This window comes from Rhamphochromis longiceps, unplaced genomic scaffold (genome assembly GCF_057381845.1).
Source record: "Rhamphochromis longiceps isolate RC_006_pf unplaced genomic scaffold, R_longiceps_female_GT1.1 unmapped_scaffold_1, whole genome shotgun sequence".
NCBI lineage: Eukaryota > Metazoa > Chordata > Actinopteri > Cichliformes > Cichlidae > Rhamphochromis > Rhamphochromis longiceps.
This window is the reverse complement of record NW_028187221.1, coordinates 717,380-729,499: the sequence shown is the minus strand read 5'-3', so window position 1 is coordinate 729,499 and position 12,120 is coordinate 717,380. Positions and strand designations below refer to the sequence as shown.

Here is a 12,120-nt window from a genome sequence, read left to right as displayed (position 1 = left end):
TTTCAAAATATAACATGTGCGACAGTTTTTACAAGCAACTCAACTTTTGGCTCACAAATGCTGGTACACCATGGTTGGAAACAATAAGATTTGTGACAAGTGACTTAACCATTAAAGTGAATATAAATTTTGACTAATTATTGTTAATCAATTACTGTTCACCAGTCACTGATCAACATAGTTGTCAACAATTCTAATTATTACTGTTGGTACCGGTATTGTCAACACCAGCTCCGTATTAACTTGTTATTGGCTCATTACCAAAAATTAGAGTATTGAGTATTAAGGTATTAAACACGGAATTGCAGAGGTGGGACCAAGTCATTGTTTTGCAAGTCTCAAGTAAGTCTCAAGTCTTTATCCTCAAGTCTCAAGTCAAGTCTCAAGTAATGTCAGGCAAGTCAGAGTCGAGTCTCAAGTCATTGGTGTAAAAGTCCGAGTCAAGTCACAAGTCTGAAACTTTGAATTTCAAGTCCTTTCGAGTCTTTAAAAAAAACAAACGAAAAAATAATGTTGCAGTTATGCTAAATGTAAATATTAGACCATGTAATTTTAAAATCTGTGTTTTTCTCAACACATACAAAATAGTGAACTTAGAAAATATACACAAATTGTGAAATTGCACCTCTTTAAAATGCAGCTCAATTAAACCTAGCTCCAAGAATAATTTTCACCGACAGTTCTGAGATAAGCTGCATGTTATTCTTGGATGCGGTTGTAGGACCAGCTTTAAAATCGCATGACAAAAATATCATACACATTAAAAAAAACTGTATCACCAACGTAGCCTGGAAAACATTTGCTAGTTAGATGAAGTCAGCTATCTCATCGTAGCATATTTATATGCATATTTATAATTATACGGTTCTTGGAGTGAGTGCATACACTCATGAAGTTTAGTAACTTCAGGTCACTGCAACAAGCCCAGGTACAGTTTACCGACAGATGGGTGCAGGACCTTGAAATGCACCGTGTAGAACGAAAGACCATCGTAAGTATCATAAGTTTACCAGTCTCACAAATCGTCTTCATAAATACACATTCGTTAACCGTTTATTAATATAACCTTTGAGCTAAACGGTAATTAATTAGTAGTGGAAATAATTTCTGGTAGCATCACAGAAATGTAGCAGTGACAATAATACTGTATGCTGTAATCGTACTGGGCAATTAGTGATACAAAAAACCTGTTTTATCCTGTGAATAAAAGTATGTGTTTTTGTCAGTGTACCATAATAACAGAAGCGAAACGCAATATTGTGTCAGGACAATTCACTATTTATGCACAATAAATAAAGGAGCATAGCGCGACAATTTCTGTTCAGCGCCAGACTTGCTTGTAACCTATATCACCAATTATGTTAAGAAAAATGACGCATTAACTACAACAGCAGACTGACCTTTGTGGAAATGCTTGGAGCAGACTAACCTGTGAGTTGGAGTGTTCTAGGACGTTATATTTGATCTTTGAATGGCTGCAATCCAGTCGCCTCTTTGTTACTTCGGAAACATGGCTCGAACAATTTCTCTTCAACGACATAATCCGATAACAACCGATCTCTTTACCCGTCGGCTTCCCGTGGCTGTCATGCGACCGGCTATTGCAGTTAATAATACAACAGCTTCTTGACATTTTTGTGTTTCTTTTTATCGCTGTGTGACTGATTTTAATTGAAAGCCTGCGTGCGCTAGTACCGCTTGCCACGAGTTCCCAGAATCCTTTGCGGTTCTACCCGTGAATGACGTCACATTTTCAATCTCCATATAATATGCATGTTAAATTTTATATTTGGGGTAAAATATCAAGTCTTTTCAAGTAAACCGGTTCAAGTCCAATTCAAGTCCCAAGTCATTGGTGTAAAAGTCCAAGTCAAGTCACAAGTCTTAGAACATTTTTTCAAGTCAAGTCTAAAGTCATAAAATTAATGACTCGAGTCTGACTCGAGTCCAAGTCATGTGACTCGAGTCCACACCTCTGCGGAATTGGTTGACTGATTGCGACCCGGTGTGAGAGCTTAACTTGCATCCAATTGTTCTCTGCAGTCCCTCATCAACTAAACGCCTACTGTAAAAGCTGCGTCTGTTAAAACAGACCCTTAAAACGTTTAAATATCACCGTTTTATGGCTGTAGGTCTACCTGTTAGTGACATCCGGCGTTTCTTTTTTGTCAGACTTGATGTAAATGCAGCTTTTATGTTCCAACCGTGAAAATGAAAGTTAGTCGAGATCACGCTTCATCAATTTCAATTTAAGCTGATGACTTTCTTTAGTAACACTTTCTTAACTCTAAATTTATACTCGTTCTATATATGTTAGAGTGATTTCTTCTGTCTATCGCCCAGAAACCATCCGTCAGATCACTTTAGAGCAAACTGACTACAGCAGATCGAATTAATATAAATAAATTCATAAATGAAACAGTGTATCTCACTCACCGTTTGAAAAAACCGCCAGCAAACTAAAGACAAACGTGATCGCGCGTCCTGCCATGTTATCGGTTTACCGCTAAATTTCAAAACTGCAAACTGCACAAGAGAAGCTCGGCCAGTCCATGTCACAGGGTGTGTAGTGAGAACGACAAAGCAAAACATGATCCCTCTCATTAATCACAGCTACATAAAATACAAAGCATTCATTGGGAAATCTAATAAGTCACTGATTTGATAAACATTTTACTATTTTGTAAAACCTCTCGGCCATTTGACATCACGCTTATTCCTCGTTGTCCCCTCTTCAGTGTGTAGTGGAACAGACCAACAATTTACTTTCACTTTCGTTTGAAACGAACAGCCAGGCTGACAAATGTAAGATGAAACTCTTCAAACATACATATATGAAAGACCACGAAAAGGAGTACTTTGTCTTGCCACGAACAGCAAAAGAGTAAAGAGAGGAGCAGTAGCGGTTTCAGATAGGGGCGACCCCGGCGGTTGCCCGGGGCGGCATCGTGGTGGGGGGCGGCATCACGGGCAGCGGCAAAAAAAAAAAAAATAATAAAAAATGCTCGTACTGGTGCTGCCCCGACGTCATGCCAGCGCATATTGGGAATGGCAGAGCCACCGATCGGTTTTCTATCGCCCATTTGCTGGGAGTAAGCGCGCCCTTCGTTTGCGAGGTGCGCCTGCTGCTTGCAGAGAGGAGAGCCGGCTGGAGCAGCATCTAATAACCAGCTCGCAAAATAAAAACAAACCAACAAACACGAAAACACCAGACATCATAATACAGACTTATAATTTGCACCGATGTTTTTTCGAAATTCTATACACGAAAAGTGAGCGCGAGAGCCCTCGGTGCGCCTGCTCGCTGCTGAAGTCAAAGTAAACTTTATTGTCATCTCCGCTACATACAGTCGAGTATATAGAGAGACATGACGACAAGGCTCCAGTTACAGCAGTGCAAGTAAACGAACAATAAATATAAGAAGAGTAAGAAAATAAATATACACGTTAGGACTCGGGGTAAAGGGATCAATAACAATTTAAAATGTATAATTTACAGTTTGCTGATTTAAAGTCTCACACAACCCGTCGAAAGGGGAGGGGGGGCGGCTGCTTCCAAATAGAGCACATTTCATTTATAATGTTGTAAATCCAAGCCCATTATGTATTCATGATTTGAATCCTGGGTTGTGTGAAATCCCAGAAATAAACCCTCGACAAAGTGAATCTGTGAACTAAGGTGTAGGTGTGTTAGATCATGTTGGGGTGATCCTTGGGTTGAGGGATGGGTGTTCATACTGGAGTGTAAAATTAAAACCAATGGAAGATGGACAAGAAAAGTTCAAAGCCATCAGGTGCTCAGTTTAGAAAAAAGAGAAAAGAAGAGGAGGAGAAACGAGCAAAAGATACAGGTAAGCAGATGTGTGATTGGATAATGGCAGCTCATCCTGAAACAATCAGAATCAGAATACTTTATTAATCCCTAAGGAAATAATGTGTGTTACAGTTGCTCCAAGAAGAAATGGTAAAAATAGTAACAGTAACAGACTAAACTCCAAACAATACATTATGTTACAGATTTTAATATTAATTAGTCATTGTCAATTGTTGATTTGTCCTGTTCTCATTGTATGACAAATTATGATGGCTGTTTGGTATCCGTTTGCATGCATACTCTCTCTCTCCTCATATCTATGTGTGTGTACAACAGCTTTATGTTAATGTACAATCCTTAATATGTTTTGTGTGTGTGTGTGTGTGTGGGGGGGGGGGGGGGGGGGGGGGGGGGGGGGCGCTAGAGGGAGTGTTCGTCCAGGGCGCCAAACGGGCTAGGACTGCCACTGGACAGGAGGGTGAAAATCGAAGAGAAGACCCAGAGTCCTAGTGCAGAGACAGAGGCTCACTGTCAGTCCTTTCAGAGAGGCAATGAGCCACATAGCTCTTGTAGTGGTGAAAGTAATGTTTCAGTCATGACTAATAGAGAATCTTGAGATTTATTTAATGTGTGTTTAAAGTGTTTTTGGTGGCTATAGCTATTACTTCAGTAGACTGATTTGTCCATTGTTGCAATGGTTTTAAGAATTTGATGATTCATAAAAACATGTGGCCACCAGGGTGCATCGGTTAGACTGTAGCTCCTTTATTTAAATTGAGTGGAAAGAACACCTGTGCTCTTGTTTCTATATATGTTTGTAGTTTGATTGGGTTAGTTTTAGGGCATACTTACATTTCAGTTTCAGTTGAAAGGTGTATTTTACTGTGTTAACTAATTATTGTGGAAAATAAAAGTAATTGAAATGTGTTTAGAATTTACAAATTACAATTGATTGATCCCTCTGGGGTGGGGTTTGTTTCTGTGTTTTGAATATATATATATGTATATGTGTGTGTGTGTGTGTGTGTGTGTGTGTGTGTGATATATGTATATAATATATATGTAGAGAGAGAGGGAGAGAGAGATGGACCCAAAACAAAAAATGCTATTAAGAACATAATTTCTGAGTTTCTGGGGCGTACTCAGGGAGCATAGAGCAGCTCTCCAGTTTTTAGAAGCACAATAATTAGTTACTCATCAGCTATTTGGAAATCAAACTGAAAGCACTAGTTTTATTAAGATTATGTTTGGTCAATTTCAATTTAAGCCGATGGCTTTCTTTAGTAACACTTTCCTAATTCTACCTTTTATACAGCTTAGAGGATTTCTTCTCTCTTTCGCCCCGTTACACTGGAACCGTCTGTCAAATCATTTTAGACACTTACCACAGAGCAAAGTGAGAGCAAGTCATTTTAAAATCATTAAAAATAATAAAGAAAACAGTGTCTCTCTCACCTTTTGAAAAGACTGCCAGCAATGAAAGGACAATTGTGACTGCGTGCTGCCATTTTGTCTGCATATTACCAAATTTAAAAAGCTAACAAACAACGCCCAATTTTGAACTTACGTTGAACGTTCGGCCAGTGCAAAATGTCACTGGGAGTGTAGTGAAAAACAGCAAAGTGAAAGTCATCCTTCTTCCTAATAACAGCTACACAACATTTCATGGTGTTTGATGTGATAGCTAATAAGTCACTGACTTGATAAACATTTTTCTTTTTGTAAAACCTCTCTGCTATTTTACAGCTCATTGTCCCCTCTTCAGTGTGCAGTGGAACAGACCAACAACTTACTTCTACTTTCGTTTAGAATACTCGCACAGACTGACAAATGTAAGATGAAACGCTTCAAATACCTCGGATTAAGTTGTGAAACATGACTAATCTGTTTAGACAAGCACTTGGAGTCTATGCAACTTTAAACAAAACATGAGCTCATAAGCAGGAGAAAATAGGAGATACAAATTGATTTATTTAGAGTTTTGCCATAAGATAATAAAAACATTATACTTATATAATAATAACTAACCAGAAACACCGTTAACATTTGGTTTTCTTAGAGTAATGTTTACAGGCATGGTCCTTTGACAGTTGCAAAACTTCCTCAGTTAGTTTGAACCAACAGTGCCATCATGTGCTCTTTCTGTGTATATTAGATGCAGATCTGCAGCACACACTGAGTTACATTTGGAAATAAATCACATCTCTGCAGTCCTCATTTAATCTGCAGAAACAACTTAACACACTTCACAGCTTATTTTACTCTATTACAATCCATGTTACAAAATATCAAAACTTTATAACCAATTACATGTTAACAGTATGATATAACAAACAAATGTCTATGAAGCAGAATAACTATTATTAATCAGTTGTACATGTTATTCATTCAGCCCACCTCCTCCCTGTCTCCACCTCACAGACAGCTCAGTCAGAGCTCCATCCAAGCCTCCGTTCTGACGTGGCGGGTCATCAGAGTCTAATCACCAAGTACATTAAATTCTCTATTTTAATAACTCATGTTCATTTCTTCCCACTGATCTCTCTTTATTGAATTCTTATTAGTGTTGTCTAGAAATATCAGGTAGGAATCTTTGTTGTTGACACGGTCCTCTTTATTTAATCAGCCAGTGATGCAGTTTGTTCATCTATTTTAGTTTTGATTGACTGATCGTCTCCAAACAGTCTTTTTGCTGCTAATGGGTTAGGGTCTTTCCTGCTGATGTTTTTTGGAGTTTTCTTTGTAGACGTCCGCTGCCTGAGCTGCTCGTTCTCGTGCGCTATTAAAGGTGTTTTGTTCCTTCAGACAGAAACAAGACATGAGTTCATTTCCACTCACACAGCAAATGATGACTGTATATATACATGAAGATTAAAGTTCATGAACAATGCATACATGAAGGAGATGAAACAATCAAGTGTGATTAACTTAAGTGTGTGATTCACTGAAACACTTCAGTTTCATCAGGATGAAGTTAAGCTGACAGACAAGAAAATGGAAAAAACAAAACTGACAAAGAAAAAATGCTGTAAAATATGAATAGTTATGAAATGTACTTACTCATCAATGTCTTGCTTTGATTTTAGTGGTGTGTTGGTCTTCTCTGGGTCCCTGAGTGATGAAAACATTTAAAGGATTTAAATTATATACTGCAAAAACATATAAATGGTATTTACTGGGGTTTTTCTGAAAAGATTTATAGGTGTTCATGTGAAGTTTCTTAATGTCAGTAAATCATTACTATATTAACAGTGACAAACTTACATTACGAGGAGACTATATTAAAGTGAAAATTACCCAGTCTTGCTTTGTTGTTTGAAATGAGCAGTGAAGAAAGCCGAGATCCAATCGCGATGAACCACATACAACATCACCACTAACACTGCAACCACCAACACCATAACTAATACAATGATCCAGGTGAAATCTGGGAGAACAGAGGAAAACTGTGACTTGGAGCACCATTCATAAAGCACTTACAAATTACACACATGGAAAGGCAAACTTACTTGATTCACTGCTATGGGATGTGATCTTCTCATAAGAGCCTAAAAACAGGAACCCAAATATTAGAGTGGCAGGGCATCGATCTATAAATCTGTGAATTTGAATGTTTCTCACCATCCTCAGTAGCATCAGGTGTCTTTTGGACCTCGTAAATCATCACCGTCACCCCTCGCTGAGGGGCAGAGAGCACTCGTGCTGCACATCCCACCTGTGTGCTGTGTTTACATGAACCTGAGAGCACAGCTGTAGTGGTGACAGTGAATGTAGCGTTGGCGTTGGACACATTGACAGTGTTGTACTGTGTGAAGCTGAGGTCTTGTTGTGAGACACTGAGTGTTACAGTGGGAGCAGGTCGACCAGTGGCTGAACAGGAAACAACCCACTCTTCAGTAGAGTTTGACTCTCTGACATCAAGGACAGGTTCATGCAGCTCTGCGAAGAGAATATATTTAAGAAAAGTCACCATTAAATGTGGAAATAAAAATCCAAATAAGCCTGTGTGTGTTGCTGATTTGTATACTATAGCTGTGCAGTGTTTTAGGCAATCGCATTCTCTATGTAAATAGATTTACTGTGAAGAGTGGTGTAAAAACTTCTACAAAATGATTTAACATTGGGGATAGGAAACAAAATATTATTCTTTTAATAAAATATTTTAATTTCTAAACAGAGTATTTGTGAATAAAGTATGAAATACAAATTTTCACAGTCTCTTTCCTTACCTGTCTTTTGAAACCCTGCATACTAAGCACTAAGGGTGGAGGAAAACCCGATGCAGAAGAGTATTTCAATATTTTGCATGGTGATATTATATCATTACAGGGACACCAAATATGAAAATGTTATTGACTAAATTACAAAACAAATTTCTGGGAATACCTAATAAAATGGCTCATCTCATGCACTACTGTGCAAAATTACATTAAATCAACTCAACCAAAAAAACATTCAACGCACCCATCTTGACAAAGCTATCTCCTAATAAAAAGACACTTTTGAGTTTTTATCAATAAGCACAACTAACGGGGACTCAACTGCCAGGATGTATTCTAGTTATATAGAAGAGGAAGGTTTTTCAGTATATTGTAAAATGTTAGGAATTGCAATAATATTAATTTGTGAGTGTAGTATTGAGATAATATTGTATCGAGGTAAAACTGGTACTTCCCAACTGTACTGAGCAATTCCTATTTTTAATATATTTTGTATTTTTTTTCACATTTGTTTTGTTTTCTATATTATTGCCATTAACAGTAAATACCACAAGCACTGTGGGTGCAGATGATGTAGAGATCTAGTTTTAGCTGTGGATAGGTTTCCTCTATAACTCTAGACCACGTGTCCTTACCGTAGACGTGGAGGCAGGTTCTACCTGTGAAGGCTCCTTCAGGATAAGTGTTAAACAGACAGCGATAGCAGCCTTCATCCTGCTCCGTCACATTCCTGATGACTATGGAGCAGTTCTGTAGTGCAGGATTTTTAAACTCCACTTTCTTTGTAAACTCAGGATTCACTCTCTGGCCAAAGTACTTGTTGTAGGTGGCCATATTTTTTTCTGAACTTCCTGAGATCATCTGCCATGTGACTTGAAGGACGTCTTTAGAAAGCATGAGCTCACAGTTCAAGCAGGCCTTATCTCCCACTGCTGCCAGCACAGTGTGCTGTGTTTGTATCCCAGATGTATGACCTGCACAGAGAAAATGACACGAAAATTATGAATGGCTTGAGCAGCATATGAACCACAGGCTGATGGTTATCCCTGCTGATGCCACAGAAACAGTTAAGTCACCACATGGGCCACCTTTACCCTGTCATGATCATACATGTCCTCTTAAAGGTTCTTCTGTTTCTAGCTAGAACTACAGAACAGGATGTAGCATAAATGGAGAAACTTGAAGTGGCAGACAAATTCAAAATAAAGACAAATATGCTGTTCTGATCGCTCAGCACCTTAAACTTTACAAAATGGAAATTTAAAGGTTACATGTAATCTCTTAAATCAACTTAGATGTTTGTAACCAGACAGCAGAGCTGTACGTGACGTGCTGCTGAAGTTATCTAATTATGTCACATTGTGGAATATCACAGTAAATCACATGATAATAATTTCATGATATGCAAAGGCTAAAATGGAAGTTCAGTGCAGGCTAAGCTTTGTGTTTTGCACTATTGTGGTATAGTTCACAGTGACAGCCTGTAGCATCAGTGACTGTTGCTAGGTTAGGTCCTGGGCAACAACAGAGACATACGAGAGATGTGGGACCAGGCACAGTGCCCAGATTTGGATGGGCCAGAGTGTAATTTGGGCTGGATCTTTTAAATAATCTTATAAATTAACGAAACAGTGGATTGTATTGTAAAGATCTATATAGGCTTCATCTTTATCTTCTTGTTATCATTATAAATATTGTTATTATTTCTGTTACTCTATTGATTTTCTTTTGTCTCATTTACTTTACCCGCCTCCTCTTCTTGATGTCCAAAGTCACCCTACAGACGACCCTGCGATGCTTCCCCTGGCATTACCTTGCAGTCTCCTGCCTCTTTTAGATTGCACCTTTGAATGAGATGGACTCCACCTGTGTGCACCTTCCTCCACTCTTATGTTACTCCAGCTGGTAACTCTTCCCTAACACCCAGAACCTGAATGCTGTACAGAATTCTTCCTTCTTCAGCTTCCACCAATGGAGGATGTTCATTCACTCAAACACCAAGATCCAAAATATAAATAATAAATAAACTATCTTATGAATGAAAGAGAAAGAAAAGCTCTCACTCCTGTTTTGCCTCTTATTTTCTAGGATTTTATACTTTTATTATAAGCTGTATTTGCTGCATAAAGTGACTTTATTGTCGCTCTAACCTCTGTACTAGTTGGCTATTAAAAACTGATGCAGCAGCCTATTTGTGCTGTAAAAGCAAAGAATAATTTTTTTTTTTTTTGTAAAAGCCTAAATAAAATGCAAGAATACACAAGTGACCTATTAGTTAATAATACAAACGATAAATGAGCTCCTCCGATTTGAGAGGTATTCGTCAGTGTAAAATGACCTGTTATGATCGCTCAGAATTCACCTGTGATAACTTCATAAATGCTTTTACTTTTGTAGAACAGAGAGCACATTTGAAAAACTGAAAATAAAACCAAAGACATCACTTCTGATTGGCAGCCAGGATGGGGCTGTTGTTAGGCCACTTAGTCCCTCCCACCTGTAGGATGGCAGTGAAGTGAGGGGATTTTCAAAAAGCAAACATACTGGTTGTTATACTTCCAGGGATAAAACTTGATAAAGCTTTGTGTGCAAAGTCAGCAAATTTTTAAGTGTTTTATTATTTTTTCCGTCAAATTTGACTCGATGTTATTACTTCGCATGAAATATCCCCCAGTGTGCCTCCTCACTAACAGCATTTGCTTCTAAAAGGAGTCAGCGACTTGAATTTAAGCTGATGATGTTCATAATGTCAAATTCCATCTTATCTACTAGCCATATCTGGTACTGTATAAAAAACTACCTGCCAAACCAACTTTAACTCCTGTCGGCAGTGAAATGCACTTCACTCTATAAGCTCCCATAGAGCAAACTGACCTCTACAAATCAACTCACATTACAGTCATAACAAAACAGAGTATCTCGCTCACCTTTTGAAAAGATCGCCAGTAAAGAAAAGATCAGTGAGATTTCACGCGCTGCCATGTTGTCTGTATAGCGCCAAATGAAAAACAAAAATTTGAATCTCACTGCTTGATCAGTTCGTACCATCTCTGGGTGTGAAGTGGGAAACAACATAATAAAAGATTATCCCTTTTTATTAATAACAGCTACATGTCATATGATTATGTTTACTTGGATATCTAACAAGTCACTGATCTGATAATATTTACTGTTTTGGAAACCCTGTCTGCCGTTTTACAGCACATTTATTCCCCATTGTCCCCTCTTCATAGTGCAGTGGAACAGACTTATTTTCACTTTCGTTTTGAACTCGTGCAAAAAGAAATATGCCTTCAGCTGTGTCCCAATTCAGTGACCGCACGCTTCGGAGTACACGCACTTCGCGGACTACGGGCGAGTACTCCGAAGTGCGAGAGGGGCGGAAGTGAGAGGCTTGTGAAATGGGACGGTCTGGCCTTCGTGGTGCTGCTCAGGTTGCCTAGCAACCATGATACCACCGATGGAAACGTTCCATACAGAATTGTTTGACAGAAATTGAGGAAATAAAATGTTTTTTGTTCGTTTGTTTTCTTTTATGAGATCTTTTGATTTGTTGAGTATCTGAGGCTGAGACCACGGGACTGTAGAAACATGATTGTTGGCCTTCATTTCTGTATCCAACTGTAATTTTAAGATTAGCTATTAAATAACAATTAGCTAATGTTGCACATGAGACTGATGCCATCTCACTTTGGTAATGTAAATACAATATGGCCAATGTTATATTTATTATTATATTAATTATAATTCATTACAGCAGTGAGCTTGAACTCTGTTTCAAATACTGAGCTTCAGGAAAGATTTAAGCTGCATTTATTTATATTTCCTATCACTTTATATCTTCACTCAAAGACAAGCATCTTTTACAGTGATGTATTATATATAAGAGACAAATATTGTTCTTTTAATATGTTGGCATTACTAAATCTGTCTGAATGCTTACATATATGTGTAAAAAGAAAGTTTATGAGCTGGGATAACTGTTGCTGATCAAATGAAGAGCAGACTGATATATGAAATATTCCTTTATTGGGTGAGAAAATCAGACCATGTCATAACTGCTTTAAGTCACACAGAATAGATATC

At 38.1% G+C, this 12,120-nt stretch overlaps 2 protein-coding genes across 5 annotated transcripts in view; both read right to left on the bottom strand.

Annotated features, from left to right (window-relative positions):
- LOC146640816 (OX-2 membrane glycoprotein-like) overlaps positions 1-12,120 on the bottom strand; it is a 34,427-nt gene that overhangs the window by 4,380 nt on the left and 17,927 nt on the right. Inside the window, exon 1 of one of the 4 annotated variants that reach the window (XM_085399867.1) lies at positions 2,437-2,539. The exons of 2 other annotated variants lie outside the window; for them this stretch is intronic. In XM_085399867.1, coding sequence (XP_085255993.1) covers positions 2,437-2,491 — 55 coding nt within the window. In that variant the 5' untranslated portion in view covers positions 2,492-2,539. Of the gene's footprint in view, positions 1-2,138; positions 2,408-2,436; positions 2,540-12,120 lie in introns of those variants that run through there. One more of the 4 variants, XM_085399868.1, reaches the window with a different exon arrangement.
- On the bottom strand, positions 5,774-11,021 carry LOC146640818 (uncharacterized). Its single transcript, XM_085399871.1, has 7 exons — positions 10,962-11,021; positions 8,670-9,008; positions 7,436-7,753; positions 7,324-7,362; positions 7,112-7,241; positions 6,875-6,925; positions 5,774-6,613 (listed from the first exon to the last, which is right to left on the bottom strand). Exons 1-7 carry the CDS (start codon positions 11,014-11,016, stop codon positions 6,433-6,435), a joined length of 1,113 nt encoding a protein of 370 aa, XP_085255997.1. The 5' UTR covers positions 11,017-11,021; the 3' UTR covers positions 5,774-6,432.